Here is a 20,615-nt window from a genome sequence, read left to right on the forward strand (position 1 = left end):
GCCAACTCGGACAGTTCACTTTAGGGTAGATTCAAGAGATCCCCTTCCCTGCTTTCCCTGCCTCTCAAAGGCATATTGCCTCAGTTCTCTGGGATGGCATAAACTATCACTCTGGTAAAAAAGCTAGAGCCACTGAGAAGTCATGGTCTGAGGACTGCTGTAGTGAGGCAGTTGTCATCCTGCCAGAGCTCACCTAGAGGCACATGAGCAGATGCAGCTGGTAGAAAACTCACCTGAAAAGTCAGTGTTTATTCTGCAATGGTACTGTCAATAAATAATGAATATGAAAACATCTATTCTATCTCTGCAAAACTGACCTAGAGTAAGCGTTGCAAGATTTCCTCTTGATGATCATACAGGTGCAGTTCAGTGGTTTTTTGTTTATTCTGTGGAAATCTTGTTGAGTCACTCAAGTGTGTATGATCTGTGAATCAATCCCCTTGGTCACTGACACCAGTGGAAGGAATACGATGCTACTGCTGCACTGATTTTAAAGAATCCTGTATTTATGACCCATGTTTTCTTGATGGGCTAACATTTGCATGATTTTATAGCTGGGCTGGAATCCTCAGATCATTGCAATCAGCAACGATTTTGATACAGGTGTATTATCATGATATTTTATACAGTTTGAGAACTGTGCATTTAAAAGTCTTATGTCTCTGCTCTGTGTCATGGACATCAGGAGTTCTGAATGAAGACACATGACAGAAAGCAAAGATTAATCTCATCTGGCTGTATTTTTTATTTTACAGATTCTAGTTTAAATATATCATAAAAAAACTTTTTTTTTTTTGGGGGGGGAAGCTTTCATTGAGTGCTTGTTTGATGTGTCAGAGAAAAAAATGAAAGCAGGTATAAATGCATGGCTTCTGACATTACTAAGATTTTGTTCCTAGTCTGCTGGTTGTTTGATATTCAGGTTTGGAAATCTATGGAACTTTACTCTTCTTTTGTTTAGTCAGTTTTTAAAATTTTCCCTCGTTTGTTTGCAGTTATTCTTGACTGCCTGCAGCATACTGTTTGCAGTGTTCTTTATGGTTAAGGCTTTGCAATTTTTTTGACAGTGTCTGCTTCTATAGCAGTTATTACCTGTGATGTTTTCAAATATCTTTCTCTTAGAAGCTTTGAGGATGTTTTAGGTGTAGGTTATACTCAGTGCTTTTTCATAATAGCTGACTTGTATATGCAAATCAGTGACAGCATCTATATACAAACAAACTTTTCTAAACCTGTCATATTGAGTTGCCCTCTTTAGAGCTGCTGCTTGGAGCTTGAGCTCCTTCTTGAGCTTGGGGGTAGGAGTTGTTAAGTTTGGAACAAGGAAATAATGAAATACCAATTCTAATTTATGGAGGAGAGGGACAGGTGAGAGGGTCTCCTCCTGGAGAACATGGCTGGGGGTCACTTCTTCCTTCCTCTGGGTTTGACTGGATGGATGTTTCCACACTGAAAAGTGCTGAGGGGAGTCTTGAATGCTAGAGCATGCCATGTTTCCAGAGTAGAAGAGGGGATTCATGCCTTAAAAGGTGGCTGTTGTTCCGGTGCATACACTCAGCAGCCCATTGCTAGATAAGCCAGTCATTGGGCTTGGGGTAATTTGTTTCCACCTTTCTAAGGGAACAGGCCTGCAGCAGCCAGGCTCCCCGCAAGAAAAAGCTGGAGATGATAAAGTAGAAAGACTGCTAAAAGGTAAGAGTAACTGTCTTCTTCCCCATGAGGATGGGAAATGACTCCTACCATAATGCAGGCAAAGGCAGGGCACTTTTTTCCAGTTATTTTTTTATCTGGTGCTCCTTGTCTTTGGTCTGTGTTGAACCAGCAGTGTTGAGGCACCTTCCCTCAGCTAAAGGATGACTGTTCCTCTTGCAAGATCAAGAGTTGCATTATCAATAGATTATTACCTTTGTTTTTACCATTCGTTTTGACAGTCAGATTGTTTGTGATTGGATTTCTGCAACATAGTCTATATTTGAAATTACATTCCTGTGCTAAGAGGAGAGAATTATAGCAGAGGCTCTTCTAATTGGGAACATGTCAAAGCTCCAGGGTCAGGAGAGGCCCCTGGGTGACCTTTAGCAGCAACTGATATCGTTTCACTTGACTGCAAGTCACTGTAAGGCTAATGGGGAACTCCATTTCCATCTCAGCATATCAAAAGGTAAGAAAAACACCTCATGCTGACAAGCATGTACAGATGCCACATTCACATATGTGTGGGGTTACTACTGCTGCCTGTGAGACGAGAAACGTAAAAAATTGGCATTTTCAGTTTCCCATATTTCTTCACTTTGTCCCTTGCAGGCTAGGGACAAGATCTTATTTTTTGAGAAGAATTTAATGAATTTGATTTTGTTTTAAACAGTAAAAAAATTAAATAAATGAAGATTTTTCCTTTTAGCTGGAATTAGTTCTGTGTGACATCCACACACTTTCCTTTGAGCATATGGAGTTTTATAAAGTAAACCTGACCAAAATTTCATTTTGACATGCAGACCTGAAACCTCTCCTTTCCAAAAAGGTCAATGTGCAACATTTCACCTTTATGAAATTGCTTTTTTTCCCTCAGGGTTTTCTGTTGCTTTTGTCAATATTACGAACCATATATTTCTTAAAAATCCTTCCCTATGTTTGTCCTCCATCTAAAAAAGTCATATGACCTTTCAGTTTTAAAAAGGAGTGCAGATCTGCTCCACACAGAGCAGAGCTGCTCAGCCATGAAATAAGAACTATAGATAAGTTTATGAAGCTGAATCTCTCATGGAAGCTGTGCACAGCTGATATTTCCAGAAACAGAACAGTAACAGAATACATACTAGGGCTGGCAAAGAAAGAAGCCATCACATTTGTATAACTCCTTTCACACACAGGAATGACTGTTTGCTAAAGGACTTTCTCAATTAAACATAGACATAAATCATTGTAGTACTTTTGAGTAACAGCAATCCAGCAGAATTTCTTGGCTCTTTTGATCTCTTATTTTATATTGTCTTTGCAAGAATAGTTGTCTTTCCTTGCTGTGGAAGGTTCACCTTAAGTCCCACAGTCCCTGAATTCATAGTGAGAAGGCTACCTCCTACAATACTCTTATTTATCAGCTTGATCCGCTTTGTTGGATGCATTTTTTCCTTGCTGTCAAGAAAGAATATAGTAAAGTTTTTGATGATAATTTTTCTGGGGGTATTTTAATCTCACAGAGAGAATGTGTACAGCAGACAAAGTTCTACTAAAAGTGTATGGGAGAACTTAAGAGGGCCATGTCATGGATGGTAAGGCAGTATTTGTTACTTAAAGCCAATACTTGGTTTCCCATAGCACAGAAAGGTGACACTGGAAGTGTAAGTAGCCCAGTCATTAACAGAAGTTAATAACCTCTGTTGACAACAGTGTAAACATGTTCAGTAATTGTTCACATATCTAATAACCTTTCTGAAAATGTACTTAACTTCACAACTTTAAAACAAATCTCCTCCCTGTTAATGTGGTACAAGCCATGTGATGTGCTAGATTAGCAAAATGGAAGTCCCACGGCAATTGATGGTTTAGTAGACACAATTAAGCCCTAAGAGCTGAAACCATTTCAAGTTCATGGACTTTAATTAATAGAACTAAAGAGGTTGAACTTAGCCACTTTGCCAATAATACGTTGTAAAGGATCCATATAGAGGTAGGAATGACAGCAACTAAAGTCTCTGGGGCTCATAAGGTTTTGTATTGTGGAAACAGTTTGTCATGGGTCATATGAGCCATTTCCCTTACTTTCATAGCCAAGTATTAGTAATGACATAAGTAATGAGCTTATCTTGGGGGCCGGGGAAACCTGAATGAGGACTTTAAGTGTTCTGACCACTGAAGTGCTGTGGATCCATCAGGGCTAGGACAGCATGAGCTCAAAGTCCAGGGCAGGGTAACAAAGCTGGAGGGACTCTTTTTGACTCCAAGGGAATGATGACCTCTGCTCTGCACTGTGCACTCTGACTCTCATGAGCCTTTGGGGTAGATATACACATCTATTTCCAACACCACGAGGAGGTCTGGGGGGGGGGGATGCCAGCAGAGCTTGGCTGTGGTTGGCGGGTAGCTAACCTAGAAAGGCACTGCTGAAGAGGAGATTATTCTCCTCCCCATTCCAGCCCTCACCCTGCACCATCACTGCCCATGCAAGCCACTGACAAGCTGACTGAGGGAGATAACAAAGAAAGCATTACCAAAACACTGTCACATTGATGGATTCTGCGGTTCCTGAGCTCTCTGAAGGAGGCTGTCATCGTCTCACAGGAAGTGCCACTTGCTGCACATGAGCTGGGGCAGGAATAGCAACCAGAGATGGGCTGTGGGGGTGGGACTTCCCTCTCAGCAACAACAAATGATTATTCAACAGGTTCAGTTATACCATCAAACTGTACAGTTGCCCCTTACTGGTCAATAGTTCTCCCTTGTAAGTTATTATCTCTGATTTTCTCAGTGGTATCTATTCGCCTTCTCTTTATTGAATGTACACAATATCCATGTTCTCAGGATTGACTGGGAATCACTTGTCAGGGTTAAACCTGTCTTAGCTGTGAGTTTAACACTGTTCATTGCTTTTCTCATTAATAAAAAACTCAAGACTTCTGTGCCATAAATATGTGAGCTAGATTCAAGGCTTTATTTTGCCTATTGACATGTCGAAAAATACACAACTGCAAAATGTAGGAAACAAATGTGATTTCTGGATATAGCCCATGGTGTTTTTAAAAAGTACTAAGATGAAGCTACTAACAAGTATTTCAAACCAGATTTTGCCAGTGTCACTAAGAAAGCACTCACATGCACCCAAAGTACAACAAACACACACACCAAAATGTGAAAGCACAAGATCAGCCCTTGAAGAACCTGCAGGGAGGATCAGTGTACAACATAATACATGACATTGAACCCGTAGAACACATAAAATGAAATGAGGAATGGCTGGCTTTTCTGTTAGGATGACTTAACATGGTGAGTCAATGATGGATTCTTTTTTCCAAAGGGAGGGGGAAGACGTGTGACCAATCTTACCATTCTTGTCTGCTCTTCTTAATATCTAAATAAAGAGAGAAAGAATAAAGTCACTTTTCTTTTTCTTTTTTTTTTTTTTTTTAATGCATTAATAACAAACAATGCTGTATTTAGTGTAGATTTTACGGTTTAAGCTTTACATGACATTTTCACAAGGCTGCATACAATTGCAAAGTTCTTAGTGTGTCTCCATCCTTCCCCCAGAGTATTGCTTTATTTAACTCCTCCTGTGTTGTGTGCACTACATACCTAGGACCATAACAAGAACCGTTTTTATTTCTAGTTTGTTTATGGATTATAAGGATGATGTTTAGGCACACAACCTGATACCGTATGGCTACAATGATACTGGATTCAGCATTGAGAGAAGTGGTTTAAAGAAGCAGAGCAAGTATGACAGCTGGGAGGATGCACTGAGCATCTGAGATGGTGAGAAAGGCTAATGGTTTGTGGGGGTGGAGGAAGCAAAGGGGTAAGTCAGGAGGGGAGCCTTGTGGCATGAAGGGATCAGACTGGGTGGTGGAGACAGCAGCATCAGATGTATAGGAGCAAATTTGAGGACTCTGATAGAAAGTAGAACCCCAATATAGAAGAGAGGGGAGAGGGAAGGCATAGAGGTTTATAACCTATGAAGCCAAGGACAGCATGAGGGTGCTTACTGTAGATCCCTCCCTTCAACATGTCTGCCACAAAATTATATGTGACCCCAGCTTGCCCTCTCAGTGGTCTGCCTTTTCTTCCCACTGTAAATGACACCTGAGGAAGAAGCTATTTAAATACTTAGGTGAAATTCTGTAACTCCTCATGTAGAATCTGAGAAGATGATCCTGGTCTGAAGATTTGTAGGTCTCATTAAGGTCAGGGAATACCTTGGAGATCTTTGGGTGAGAGTTTGCCATTTATCAGGACTTTCCCCAAAGAAAGGTTCTGTGCTGGGCAAGTTTAGACAAAAAACATAACAGCTGCACCTTCTGATATGCTGAGCTCTTGGTGATGGTTTAAGAGTGGCCAGATGAACAGCAGGGCACCTTGCTGAGCTCGCCCTCAAAGGGCTCAAGGGCTCAGGGTTCTCTGTGCATTGACCCTGGGCACCTCAAATCCATCAGGGTCTAACGGATGGGAGGCAGTCTGCAAGTTTGGGAAAAAAACTTTTTCAGGGTGAGAAACTCTGTAGTGAGAAGCCCCTTCCAAATGAAAATAATAAAATTCCAAGCAACATATTTTGAAAGGTGACTGTTTTCACACAGAACCTCTCATAAACACCCACAACCACTAACCTGCTCTTCTTGCACATGTAACCATCAGAAGCGAAAGGGGAAAGGAAAAGGAAGAGGGGGAAAGGAAGAGGGGAAAAGGAAAAGGAAGGGAAAAGGGAAGCAGAAGGACCAACAGTCTCACTGTTTTTCACCTCTTTCCACAGAGAGAGAAAATAACAGCTCCAGAAAAAAAGAAAAGAAAAAAAAAAAAAAGAAAATAAAAAGAAAGAAATGGGGGGGGGGGGGGAGGGAGGGTGGGAAAAGGAGGTGGGCAGGAAAAAAAGACAAGAAAAAAAGGCAGACCAGAACAAAACAGATGCCCCCCACCCCAAACGCTGGCAGCTGCCCTGTGCGGAAGTCGAGGTTCATGCCAGGAGTGCCGCGTACTCACATCGCGGAAGATGCGCAGCCCCGCTCCCCGCTCCGCCGCCATCCGCCCGCCGCAGCCGCCGGCACCGCCCGCAGCGCCCGCGGGGCCGGGATGGGGGGCGGGCGGACCGACCCCGGGGATGGGGCTCCGCCGGGGGCAGAGCCGCACGCCGGCCCCGCCTGCCCGTGGGAAACCTCCCTAGCAGGGGCAGGAGAAGAGGCGGCCGTCGGTGCTGCTTACCCGTGCGGGAAGGGCTTGTCCCATCCCGCCGCGCACACACCCCGTTGCATCTTTAAAGCGTGTTCGTGGGGAGAGTTGCTTTCTCTCCATGAAAGAAACTTGGCTCTTGCAGTCTGTCTTTGTCAGGCCACATCATCAGTTTTCATCGTCATTTTGGCTGCTTTCCCCGTCAGTACAGTCACTTTTGGGGAGGTTTTTCTCGAGCCACAAGACCCCAGACTGAGGTCTCTGCGGTGCGGAGGGGTGGTGGGGCGTCACCGTGCTTTCACATTGTGCTTACCGTGCGGAGACCGCGATTAGCTGCGCTCTGTAAAAGCGCTGGGGCTTGATGATAAGGTTCTTGAATGTAATACACCTCTCAAAGCGGCCTGGCCAAAAATCAGGGGCTGCGGGGACATTGGAGCGCTGGTGTTCGTGGAGAGCAGAAAGCGGGGATCTGTGAGATGGGGCAGGAGCGGGCTCTGAGGGGTGAGGGCAGGTGAGGAGGAGGGTGCTGGAGTAGGGGGAAGAAGAGCAGTCCTGAGGGACATTCCCCACGTATATTTTCAGACCCGTGCCTAGAGGTTATTTCACGGGCATAGTGTAACGGGGGCTTTGACTTTGTTCTCCCACCACACACCACCAGCAGATGGCATCGCAAGTATAGATTAACAATAAAATAACATAGATACTATGTTTTATATATTACCGTATATGATATTATGCTTCACAACGAATGTTAGAGTGAAGTTTTACTTTAAAACACCTTCATGTTGAAAGCCCTGGCGTGACTTGCTGAGTGTGGGTGTTTCTGCTTCTTCCACCTCCATTTCCACATTTCAGAGGAAAATCTGAGAGGGGAGAGAGAACTGTCCAAATGGAGAGACAAGGCATTTTACAAGGTGAGCAATTTTTGTATCACTTCCTAAAGATGGCTTGAAAAAGAGGCGGAAAGATCATCTTGACCTATTTTTGCTTTTTAATAATAGTGAAAGGCTTTTATTTAATCTGACTTTTATAATGAAAGTATGGAGATGTATTTCTTTCCAGAGAGATGAAAGAAGAAAAAAGTCCAAAGGCTGTATCAAGAGCCAGGAGGGTGAGTGGAGATAAGAAAAATCTTCTTTAGACTATAGAGGTGCTTGTTTTTGTTAACTCTTACAACAACTACAACAATAATTTACATATTTAACTTCTTTGACTAGTTACTATCTTGGAATAAAAAGGCTTTGATGAACAACCAGTATCGTTCCCCATTGACTGGCCTTAACATTCACTGAGAATATTTTGTTTGTATAGAGAAATCTTCCTTAAAAATTGTAAGGAAAAAAATTATACAATGCTGATATTTTTAGGGCAAAAATTAAAACATAAGAAGCAAAAATGACTCATAGGACTCTTATTATATTAGGAAGCTTTATTTCCATTATTAAAAAGCTTATTTGCAAATCATCTTTGCATGACATAGAAATGTGAAAGTACTGTTTAAGTAATTCTTAGAGACTTTAATTTCCAGATTTGTTTTCCAATGAACAAACAAATCTTTGAGTAGAGTATATGTGTAACTTACTGATGATACTTTTTATACCATTTCAAAATTACCTAAAGTAGTATCTCAATTTTAACAACACAAGCAGGATGAGTGCTCTGACTTTTACCAGCTTCCCTGTTCATTCAATGATTTCCCTCTGTCTAATCAAGAAGCTGTGAGGGGGAGGAGAGAGGAATGTATCCATATGGTGTCCCGTGATGTGGGAGTACAGGTACTGCCTTAATGGGAGAATGATGGCTTTGTGAAATGCCCAGGTGAGGTTAGCAGAGGTCAGCACTGCATGCTCACCTCTGCAGCCACAGATTTGTGCTGCTCATCATCTATTACAAGAAATAAAAGTTGTTTCGTGTGCGTCTGAGGATAAAACCTAAAAGGGCCTGCTCTCTTTCTTTCTGTGTGTCAAATCATTAAACTTTTATTCAGAAACCAGCTTACTGGACCAGCATCTTCACTCATGTGAGATGAAGTGGTCAGCCAGTATTTAATGATTTTGCCCTTTTATCTGGGAAAAACAAACAAATGAAAGCTGGCAGCAAGAGCGACCTTCCATTTACTGTGCAGTGGGCTGTGCAACAAGGAACATCGATACTGAGATAGATAGACAGCAAAGTTTCCTTTTTTCTAAGGAAGTGCAAGCTGTCCAAGCATCTAATCAAGTCACTAAATCACTCCATGACGGTTAGCTGTGTGTGTGACCTCTAAATGACAGGAAAAACATGTTTATGTCAAAATATAATCTTTTCAGCAGAACAGTACTATTTGCCCTTGGCTAAAGGAATGGGTCTGCTTCATGGTCCTTTTCTTTATTGCAGGAGCTGACTGATATCTATCTAAAGAGCTGAGTTAGCATAATACAATGCCTCCCTTCAGCTCTCAAAACATGTTGTTTTGTCATGGTTTCACGACCTGGTCTGGTACTCTGCAGGCCAACTCCAAACCAGCCTCTGATTTGAGTACTCAAATGCTGTCCCTGTAGTAGCTCCCTCATAAATTTCTTGGTCATAAAGTAAAAACAGAGAAAATTCAGAGTTAGTATGTGTGTGGCCATGACTTGTAATGTGAGCTGTAACAGAGGAATCTGGAGGCTACATTTCTCTTTCATAACTTTGTGTCTTACACATGGACAAATCTGATCCAAGTGAGAACCAGTATCTTTACAACTCCAGGTTTCTACGACTGTGAGACTGTGAGAATAAAAAAGTGAGTTTCTCCTCCATATGGTATATGTGCCATTGATAGCAAGGGTAGATGTACTAAACCCCAAAAGGAGTGGTTGCATGCCTGGAAAACCATTAGGTCAGCCACCTATAACAGGGAGTATGTGGCTACATTTAGTTGATCAATGAAAATTACTTCAAATTACTTCCCCATCTCTGGGAGCTCATTTTACCCTCATCTTGTTCCCTCCTGGAGGGAGTCTGAGTCTGAGTCTTCTCCCATGCCCTTCCTGCCCTTCTACTTTCCCACTGGTCCCATACCCATTCTGTGATGGAAAGGAAACCCAGACACAGGCTAGACTGCCAAGGGCAGTTCAACAGCAAGCCAGTGTACACAACTGGAATGTACATCAGCAGTTGAACCTGAATGCTGTCTGCATATATTGGAGTTCTTTCCTAAATCACCAGTAAAATAAATGCAAGTAAAGCCATAATTTCACATGGGCAATTCAGGAAGATGCTGGTTTCTGTGCTGTTTAGAGTTCCAGCATGAGGAAACCACACACCTTGCACCGGAACATTATTTTGTTCTTTTTGTTTATTTGCATCCTAATTGTAGTTTGGTGCCTTTGACAGACTCTTCCCAGCCAGTGGGAAAGTCCAAGCCTGGGGTCTCCTGGCATCTGAGGCAGGCTTTAGACCCTCAGCTATGAACTTCAGTTTCTCTTTACCAGTCCCCTTTCTGTCTGTAGGTGACATAATACCCCTGGGATAGAAAAGTATCATTATAAAGATAAACATAGCAAAGATGGAACAGTTCTGGGTCAGTAATTCACAGCAGTGCATAAGAAGGGCCTAAGTAAACTGTATGCACATCACTGTACACAGAATATCAATAGTTTCTTGTAAGAGGTAACCCACGTTTTTTGAGACACTCCTTCACACAGATACAGACAATGTGGTAGATTTTAGGACAACATTTTAGGGCAGGTAAAATGCATAAGATGTGTGATGATAATTAATACACTGTGTGAACTCTCCTATGCACATTATGGTTATGACCAGCCCTCTGGGAGCGTTTTGGAATCAAGAGTATAATAAAAATTGCTGTAATGGGGCATCCAGCAGAGACTCAGGCTCATGTTGAGAAAAAGCCTGTGGTGTGACTGGATTGCTAAGTCAGATATTTACTTAAAAGATCTAAGAAAAAGAATAAAAGATCAAAATATGAGATTCAGAAGCAAAACAACACAACAGCACAGTGAAAAAATATGTACTTTTACTCTTTGTATTTGTAACATTCCCAGAAAAAAAAAAAAGGTACGAGGAAACTGCTATTGTTAGTCTTCAGATAAAAATGATTTCATATTTAATCCAAACACAAAGAGGTTCAGTTCACAGCACCTGTCAGAATGAGATATGGTCCTGAGCAGTCCATACACCCCAGCTCATTTCTGCTTCAGAAGAGGGTTATTTGTATTGCAAAGATTTGGTCACTAATTTTTTGTCAAACCTGGGGGACGGTTTTCCACGCACCTGAAGAAGTGAGTGAGGTTCCACCAAAGGGTTAATTCCAGTCTTAAGGGTCCTGTTCTACAAGGGCTGGAAGATGCCATTTAATACAGAGTAATTTTGGGAGTCTGGTTAATTTATTCAAAGACTTGAGGCTTGTTGGGATATGTAAATAATTACTGTTTCTTTCGCGCCTATGTACCCTCCCATCAGCGCCAACCTATGCATAACATATTCTGAATTAAGAGTGTTTGAGGACTGCAACTGAGAAAAATTCCAAAGACCTTCTGCCTCACAACTGGGCCAGAAATAAGAACATATACATATAATAGACAGCACAGCAATCTGGGAGAGTGTCTGAGACCTGTGACACGGAGTAATGGTTTTGGACTTTGGCACAGCTTCAGTGCCTAAGCTCTCTTTAGGTACCTAAGTATTTTTCTGGTTGTAGGCCATCATTCTTCATGTGTAACTGGGGTTTAGTTACGTGAATCCAGTAACAAGATCATGGATCTGAGAAGAGTATCTCAAACTCATTTCTACAGCTGGATTTGAGAAAATTTTAGTTTTTAAAAAGAAAAATTGTATTATTCCAATGGTTTTTTGAAATGAAGAATTTTCTATCTATCCTTCCCAGGCTGCTTAAAAGGTACACATCTCCCATGAAGTAGTACCTGTTGTGATGATGCCAGCTCTTTTCTTTGCTTTTCATTTTGAAAACTTCTGGCAGTTGTTGAAATTCTGCTGTCAGAAATGACCACCTGGCTTATTCCAGTTCAATAATTTCAACACTTGCAGCCACACTGACAGTTCAGAATCTGCTGGCAAACCCCTCTCTCTGAGCCTGGCAACACTCACAGCCTAGTGGAAAAGGAAAGGAGGGGGTCTTCAAGATCTTTTTGACTGATGTTTTGATCATACTGCTACAGCTGTAGAGGAGACTCTCTTTTGCTTTTAGAAGATTTTGGAGGGGGACTGAATTCTTGGAGAAAAAGCAAATATGGCACCATTTTATTTTAAAAAGATCTCTGGCAAGTCTATATTGCCAGAGCATTCAGTGCCAAGCACTCTGTTCACTCCCTGGCTGTTACCATGTTCGATATTAGGCTAAAGGGCATAATGCAACAAAATGTAAAAAAGGGAGGGAAATGTGATTTATATGTTATTGATTTTAACAATAATTAATAAAATTAATAGTTCAATAATCAGTATCACTAATAGTTCTCTACTTGACATAAAGAGTCAGTTCTGCCAACTGACAGAACTAAAAGCCTTAATCCAAACAGAATGCAGCTTTAGAGAAATTTCTATCCAAATACAACTCTGTACTAGACATTGAAGTAATTTCCAGTAATAAATGTCAAAGTTTGGCCCTTCTGAATATTGTGTTTCTTTGGAGAAATTCTACCTAAAATATTCCCAGACAATTTCTGCTCGCAGATAAGATCTAAGATTGAGAATAGTAGTAAGTGATTTGGACTAATGTTTCCCACTAATGCTGCCATTATTCCAGAGCCAGACATGTGAAGGCTGGTTTGATGCCCCAGTGTTAGCCCAAACCAAAGACAACTAAGTTAAATTCCTGGCCATATTCTGTAGGGTCCTAGACAAAGAATTTAGTAGCACTAGTGTGCCTAGGAGCCCCTGGATCCACAAATTATCTGCAAACTTGCTGCAGGTGCACCCTGACCCTTCATCCTGGTTATTAACGAAGATGTTATATAGTACTGATCCCAGTATTAGTCCCTGTGGTGCACCACTAGTGACTGGCCTCCAGCTGGCCTGGAGAGGCTGAGAGAGCTGTGACTGTTCAGCCTGGAGAAGAGGAGGTTCATCAGTGCATTTACCTATACAGATAGGGTCAGGAAAACAAAATTCTACGGATATGCATATGATTTCAGAATGTGGTCACTCACTGTAACACAACCAGGGAACTGTAAACAAGATTTTAGTACTCTACAAAGGCCAAAACACACTAACTCAAACATCAGAGGATGCAATAAAACATCAGGGACATTGTATGTTGTTTCACAGTGAGAGACATTTTTAGCATTCAGGGACTGATTGTACACATCATTTTAAAATTAATGGGAATTAATGCAAGATTGAGTTTTCTACATATTCTCTCTGAAATTTTAAAGACTCTTTATTACACTCCATTTAAAAAATGAGCAGACAGTTTATGAATTTTCTTGATCTGTTTCTGCGTTGAGTTATATTAATATAAGAAAACAATGATTGTATTCTTTGGTGTCAGTCTGTTGAGCTCTGGAGAAACCCCTGAAGCAATGCTGCTTTTTGTGATAGAGGATCTAACAGTATGAGATAAGAAGTTGATTTCTTTAATTTTAGTTAGAATGATAACTGTGTGAATCAATCTCCATTTCTTCTATCCTTTTTTTCCTTTTCCTTTTCCTCTTCCTCTTCCTCTTCCTCTTCCCTTTTTATTTTTTTAGCCTCCTTTACCTCCTTTTCAGTTTCCTTTCATTTTCCTTTTCCCATTTCCTTTTCCTTTTTCTATTCCGTTTCTTCTTTTTTTCTGCAGTGGATACCTTCCCTGGAAAGATTTTAATCTAAAGAATGAGCACCCCTCACCCCTCCCCCCCTCATATTATGGGCTTCCTGGAACTGCATTCTGTGTATGGAGAACTGAGCCCTGAAGTAGGGCTGCAGTGGATGATAAAGACTGTATGGAAAGAATTAGGGAGGAAGAATATTACACCAGGCGTAGCAAGAATAGTCACAGTCATTTCCCAGTTACTATAAGGAAGGCTGTCAACCCAAATAAATAATTGCTAATTAAAGTTTCAGGTCTCATTTTAAAAATTGCAGGCTTTTGTGTATTTCCTCACTGCACAGATGAGAGAACAGTTTGCCTAGATGAAATGTAGCAAATCTGGAAAGGTCAGTTTTTCATTCAAATGCTAGTCAGGAATTCTGATTTACTAAAAGAAGAACTGAATAATGAAGTTATTATTTTCCTCCTCTGTGGATATAGATTAGATGACTAGATATAGATATTTCTGATGGACATGTATCAGTATGTAGATGACTTTATGTTCAGATTTTGATTATTCTGCCATGAGACCTCCTCAAATCCCTAATATTTGTGAAAATTACTGTCAAACATGACAGCACATAAATACACAGAAAGATAACGTTTTTATTGCAGACATTCCTAGAAATCTTAGTTGTGGAATATCACTCTGTTTTACTGGACGCTTAACAGCTGGAAGACAAATGGCTAAACTCACTGGTGAATGATAAAAATCACATAATTTTTGTTTAAAAATCCACAACAGATATAATGAAATTCCTCCTCCCTGCATAGTTCTCAATCTATGTCTGCTCCCCTTTACCAGATATCATCTCAGTAGTTATGTGATAATGAAAGCAAATATTCTGGAGACAATAAACCTATACTGTCTAGTTCTAGTTCCTTGTGATACACTGCCAGAGTAATGATTGAGTTAAATTTCCAAAGTATTTTCTGGGTCTTTCAGAGCAGTGAATCTGAATCCCATAAATCCATATCATTAACTTACTGTATCACGGGGTGCAATTACTGCCTTGTGACTGTATTGTAAAAAGGCTATTTTCAAAAGGTCATGAGTATCTAACATCTAATTAGAGATCGTTCTCAAACATTTTGCAATTCAAAAATTGAAGTAGTGTAGTGGCAAATGGAGTTATCTGTAAGATAGACAAAGTTTGTTGGTATTAAAGAACTTTCCAGCTTAAAAAAATAAATCACTAAAAAGATATTCCATAATCTTTGGAACATTTGACTGAAAGGAATCCAAAGTTACAGGGCTCTTTTAGATCTCAGACAAAACCGGTTACCTTGTTACAAAATAATTTTTGCTTTGAAATGTTATTTTATTGTAAATATAGAAACAGTTGTTTATTGAAGATAGAAGATTTCAGCATTTATAGGCTCAGAGAACATTGCCCTTAAAGTAGAAATAAGAGCTTTTTCACCAGAATAGGATATTTTTGTCTCCCTAATTGATATTAAATACTACGTTAATTTTTGTTTTTAATCTGTTCATGTCAGGCTGCCTTATGCAGTTCTATATACCTACTACAGCTGTGCCATCTTGTGGTCTGCACAAAACTTGTAAATTTTTAGCTTGGAAATAATTCACAAGTGCAAGAAATCATCATCAGCCACAAGCAAGGTGGAATGAATCAAATGGCACCCCCCTTAGCAGTGGTCTAACTTCTCACAGACAGACACATGCCCAAACCAAAGTTTCAGGTCTGCAGGCTTCTGGCTTGGCAGGCATGGAGAACAAGGGATGTCATTGTGGTAATGTCCAGAGGTCTTTTCACCTACAAATTGCATACGTTTCCTACCTAGAATCACAATAATTCATAGCAAAAGTGTATGTAAGATTTTCTATAAGCGCCTGCATTTTTTTTAACCAGCCTCTACTATAGCAGTTCAGCTTCAGCTGTGGATCTGAATGTTGGCTGAAGATCCATTTTGGGCTTGTTGCTCTTCTTGTAATTTTTTTGCTCTTTGTTTTTAGAAGCAGCAACAGGTGGGTCTACGGAGTCCAGGGAGATTTCACTTATAACTCCAGAGTCAAGCAGCTGCTTGTTCTGGTGTAGAACTGTTCTTTTAATCCCAGCATTAACAACTTGTTAGAGACTGCTTAGAGGGCAGTCTCTCCTATTGAGAGAAGAAGAGGTGGTTTTACTAACGGCCATGCAATTGAGTATCTCTTGGGCTTCTGTATGTGCAGCTGCAAATTAGAAATGCCTTATGGCTTCTTTTGGTTTCTTTTTCCTGCTGCAGGATGGCAGTGTTCAAGATGGGCCTTTGATATGCTGAGTAGCTGCTGTCCTAAAATTACATACACTTTTATTTGCCTTTACTGGGAGACAACCCTGCTTCCTAGTAGTCATTTTCCCCTCTGTGTTCCAGCCTAAACATATTCATGGCCAGTTTATTTTCATGTCTTTCTGTGTCAGCTAAAAGTCCTTTTTCTTCCCTGAGGTTTGTTCTTGATATTTTTACAGAGAATAATAGACTTGATTCTGCTAGGCTAGTTAAGTTAAACACTTAAATGTTTCTATTATTAGAAGAAGCTGTCAGTTCCCTCAACATGTCTGCTTCTGTGCATTGGTTCATGTTTGCTTCTCTTTTTCAAAGCAAGGGACGGGTGTTTTATACCACTTTCCAGAAAGACGTCACAAGGAAAATGTCATTACATGTCCCCTCCTCTTTGCTAGAATTAGCTCAGAATTACAGAATCACAGAATGGGTAATGTTGGAAGGGACCACAGTGGTCCCTTTACAATCTGGTCCAACCTCCCTGCTCAAGCAGGTCATCCTAGAGCGATTGGCACAGGATTGTGTCCAGACAGTTCTTGAATGTCTCCAGTGTGGGAGACTCCACAACCTCTCTGAGCAACCTGTTACAGTGTTTGGTCACCCACACAGTAAAGTTCTTCATATTAAGGTGGAACTTCCTGTGCATCAGTTTCTACCCATTGCCTCTTGTCCTATTTCTTGGCCTCACTGAGAAGAGCCTGGCTCCATCCTCTTGACACCTTCCCTTCAGCTACTTACAGACATTGATGAGGTCCCCTCTCAGCCGTTTCTTCTTGAGGTTGAACAGACTCAGCTCCCTCCTCTTTTCCTTGTAAGAGAGATGCTCCAGTCCCCTAATCATCTTTGTAGTCCTCCAGTGGGCCTGCTTCAGGAGCTCAGACAATACTTTCTAGATGCCTTTGCTTCTTTGAAAATAAATCCCTGGTTCATGATCTCCCCAAATGATGCACTCCTAGTCTGTAACACAAATCTCATTGCAGGTCCAAAGAGCAGGGTCTTACAACATCAGTTGGTTAGAGCATGGTGCTAGTAACACCAAGATTGTGAGTTCAATCCCCATACTGACCATTCACTTAAGATTTGGACTTGCTGATTCTTGTGGGTCCCTTTCAACTCAGAATATTCTGTTATTTTGTGATTCTGTGAAGCTCATCGCACTGCTGTGACTCCACACCCTTAAGTTCTCCAGTTCTTCCTGAATGCTATTACAGTCTTCTGCTTTTCCACATCTGAAATTTCAATCAAAAATGAAGTTTTAAGGCTGGGAATAAAAGCTATCTTTCTGTTTTTATCACTTGCTTCTGCCCCACAGAGGGACCTATTTTCTTCACAGTTTGAAAGATGACCTGGCAGTACTGCCAATTGGACTTGAGTCCAGAAGGTTTTGTGGTGTTTGTGCAGCCCTGCAAACGCTTCTGAAAGTGTCCATGCTTAAGGAAAGTGCGAAGCATCCTCATCCCTGCACTTGCTGGGTACTGAAGCCCTGTCTGGAGCAAATGCTTGCAGCCCAGGGGAGGACTTCCCCAGGAGGAAGGGAACTGGCTTGCAACACGGGCTCCCACAAGCTGGGTAACGCAGCTCAGGGTCCAGGGTAGCACTGTGTTCATTTGCTGAGCAGCTCTGAAACATCTGATAAAAAACCCCCTCAGGATCCTAAGGGGCTGGGGGAGGAGGAACAGTGTAAGTACTGTTACAGAAGATGACTATACTGCAAAGCCACAAGGATCTCTACTGCTAAACTCCTTCCAGTATATTAATTGTCTTTTCAACAGAATCAGTTTGCCATCTGCTCTGTTCCAAACCTCATGCAGTTTTGCAGTTCTTTTATGAGTTCCTTTATCATTTGTCCAACAGATAAAGTCCCAAGTGACAGCACATTAAATATTTTCCTGAAGTTCAGATAGATGAGATCTGCATTTCCTATTCAAATCTCTCAGGACATCAAAGAAGCTTGGTCTGGCATGATCTACCATTGGTAAACACATGTTGCCTTTGATCTCATTTTCTATTAACCTCTGTGAGCTAAAATTATAATAGATGTGCAGTGTTTTTAATTAGAAATCAGAGTTCCCATGAGTCTCATTTTTTATTTCTACTTTTGTTCCCTTCACAGTTGCTTATACATTCATGAGTATCAATGCAAGTGTAAATAAGTATGCATCAAATTCCTGAAAAGTGGGAGATTAACAGCTGGGACTGCTGAACTCCATTAAGCTACAGATCAGGTACAGCACAAGCTCCAGCCTTAGGAAATGCTGGTGTGCTGAAGAAGTCAGGACAGAAATATCCCAAACAAAGGGTCTAGAACTAGGGCTCTCCACAGCCCAGCTGGGTGGCTCGGGCACAGCCACAGCCTGTCCTCCAGCCACAGAGGCAAGTGCTTTGCCTGCAGTGGGCCCTGCTACTGAGTCCCTGAATAGCCTACGGTTCTCAGACTTTTATTTTCATTAGTTGACTCTTGTCTTAACTCTCAGAGATCTCTATTTTTCTATTCCCATTTGTTTTGCATTTTGATGTAAAAAGCACACAAACCCCACCACACCTTTCAAGCAAAATGACCCAGGCTGCAGGCACACTCTGATCTCCCCTCTGACACTAATCTGCCGTGAGAGGAGTACTCCTCCTTTAATTCAGATTTAATTTTTTACACTGCAGCTTGATATTGTTTAGCGAAAACTTTGGGGAATTTTCTCCAGTATCTTCTAATTAAAGTGCTAGACCAGCATATTTTTGGCAAATCTGCCTTCCGCTGGCTCTAAATCGAGTTGGTAGAACAGAATAATAATATTTGAATAATCTTTTTAACTTTCCACATTAAATTGTTTGCTCTGAACTAAACAAGTAAATCATCAAACATGCTTGTGAATAATGCATTTTACAAAAGTTGTAAAACATTAAAATTACATTCACAAATACTCAGATCATTCTCCCTTAACATGTAAAAGGAATAGGAAATTTATGTTACCTTTTTAGAAAACAGAGTTTATAAATATCTTGTTTATATTTTGGGGAATGAACATGATACCTATATTAAATTTAACTCATTTTGAGCTTATCACATTTAGATAAAAATCAGAATTCTAATCTGATGAAACACCATGAAGGTGGTTTGAACAACATAATTTCTTTGTTTTATGGGGTCATTCCCAGTGAATTTCTGAAATGAAACAGAAATTCTGAATCTTATATACCAAGTCTTTAAAACAAGAGATTTAAAGCTGTGTCTCCTATTCCCCTCTGCATGAGATTCAGCAATTTTGTTTAGTGTTTAGAAAGCTGTGGTGCATTGGAAAGAGGTTTACCAGTCACATCTGGTTCCCATCTTATGTTCTTTTCTTTCCCTCCATTTTGCATTTGAATTCCTAGAATTGAAAGGATGTGAACAGGTTAAATGAGAACAGTGGAAATAAAATGTATACATATACAAACTCCATCTGCACAAAGAGCATTGGCTACACTATTCCTCACGGATAAGAATTTGGGAATTAACAGGAGTTAGTAGTGTTTGTCGTGTATTTGATTAAACCATAGAAGCTTAGGATGATGACCTAAGATACCTACTAATGGGCTATCAGTTTCTACAGACCACAAATTAAAGTGGGGAAAGTGCTTACACGGAGAGACAGGCGTGGGCACTGTTTGCAGAAGCTGGCACGGTCTGTTGAACAATCCTCTCTCCTGAGCAACACCATGTGTTTAATTGCAGCATCTTTAATAACTCAAAGATGTTGGCTCCTGACTGTGTTTCTCAAGGTAGAAAGCAGGTGATTTTCAGAAAAGCTTATTAGGATGGAGCTTTAATTCTGATGAATATAGGAAGAAATCCTGTGATGAATACAGTGCACAAAAAATTACAAAAGTAGCAGATTTAGTCATTTCTCCATTTGTCTTTTCTCAGATAATTGATTTGTCAATATTATTATTCTTAGACAATTCTAGTTTCTTGACTGAGAGGGGATTTAATGTCTGAAACCTTTGTATAGATGAGAAAGTTTACAGAGATGTATGGCAGATGTATTTTTTTTTATTTTATTATACATTTTTTAATAATTCCTAGGATCCCAATTGACATCTCCTTTATCTATAACAGACAAGATCCTCATAGCCCCAGGGTCTTGGTCCAGAGAAGTCTCTCCCTTTAGTTGCCTCTACAAGTTGTTCCCATGCCAGCTTCCTTCCCACAAACCTTTTTGCTTCACACTGTGCAAGGCATTTTATGACCTAACCTGGATCTGACCATCCTGCCTACCTGCTCAGCAGACATAAGTGGAAAACAGGAGTCTGCCTGGGAGGTAGCATGCACCAGAGGAACATCTATGCTGAATTTAAGGATATCTGGTGGATGAGTTATATAAATTATTCTTTCCTGTTTTGTAGCTCACACTAAAGCAGTCTGCACTGTGCTCCTTGCTTCTTGCATGTGGCAATAAAATGGCCGTTTATGGCAGAGTCCTTGACCCTCAGCATTAATTAACAGCTAAGATTTACCATCCTTTCTTGCTTTATGTTACCAACAATGAGGAATGTAAAGGCAGTTGAACAGTAAACAGAAGTATTTATCGAGTGGATCTCACTAGAAAAGGAAGCAAGTTATATCTAAGACATTACAAAGACACTAAAGAAGTAAAGTTCTTTAGTAAAGGAACATAACCACTGCCTGTTGTAG

The 20,615-nt window shown here is 40.7% G+C and overlaps 1 protein-coding gene across 1 annotated transcript in view; it reads right to left on the reverse strand.

The window, feature by feature from the left end:
* Positions 1-20,615, reverse strand: part of NECAB1 (N-terminal EF-hand calcium binding protein 1) — an 82,027-nt gene that overhangs the window by 52,518 nt on the left and 8,894 nt on the right. The window contains 1 exon segment of the mRNA XM_032675069.1: positions 5,041-5,065. Within this exon segment, the coding sequence (XP_032530960.1) occupies positions 5,041-5,065 (25 nt within the window).

The sequence above is a fragment of the Chiroxiphia lanceolata genome, chromosome 1 (assembly GCF_009829145.1).
Source record: "Chiroxiphia lanceolata isolate bChiLan1 chromosome 1, bChiLan1.pri, whole genome shotgun sequence".
NCBI lineage: Eukaryota > Metazoa > Chordata > Aves > Passeriformes > Pipridae > Chiroxiphia > Chiroxiphia lanceolata.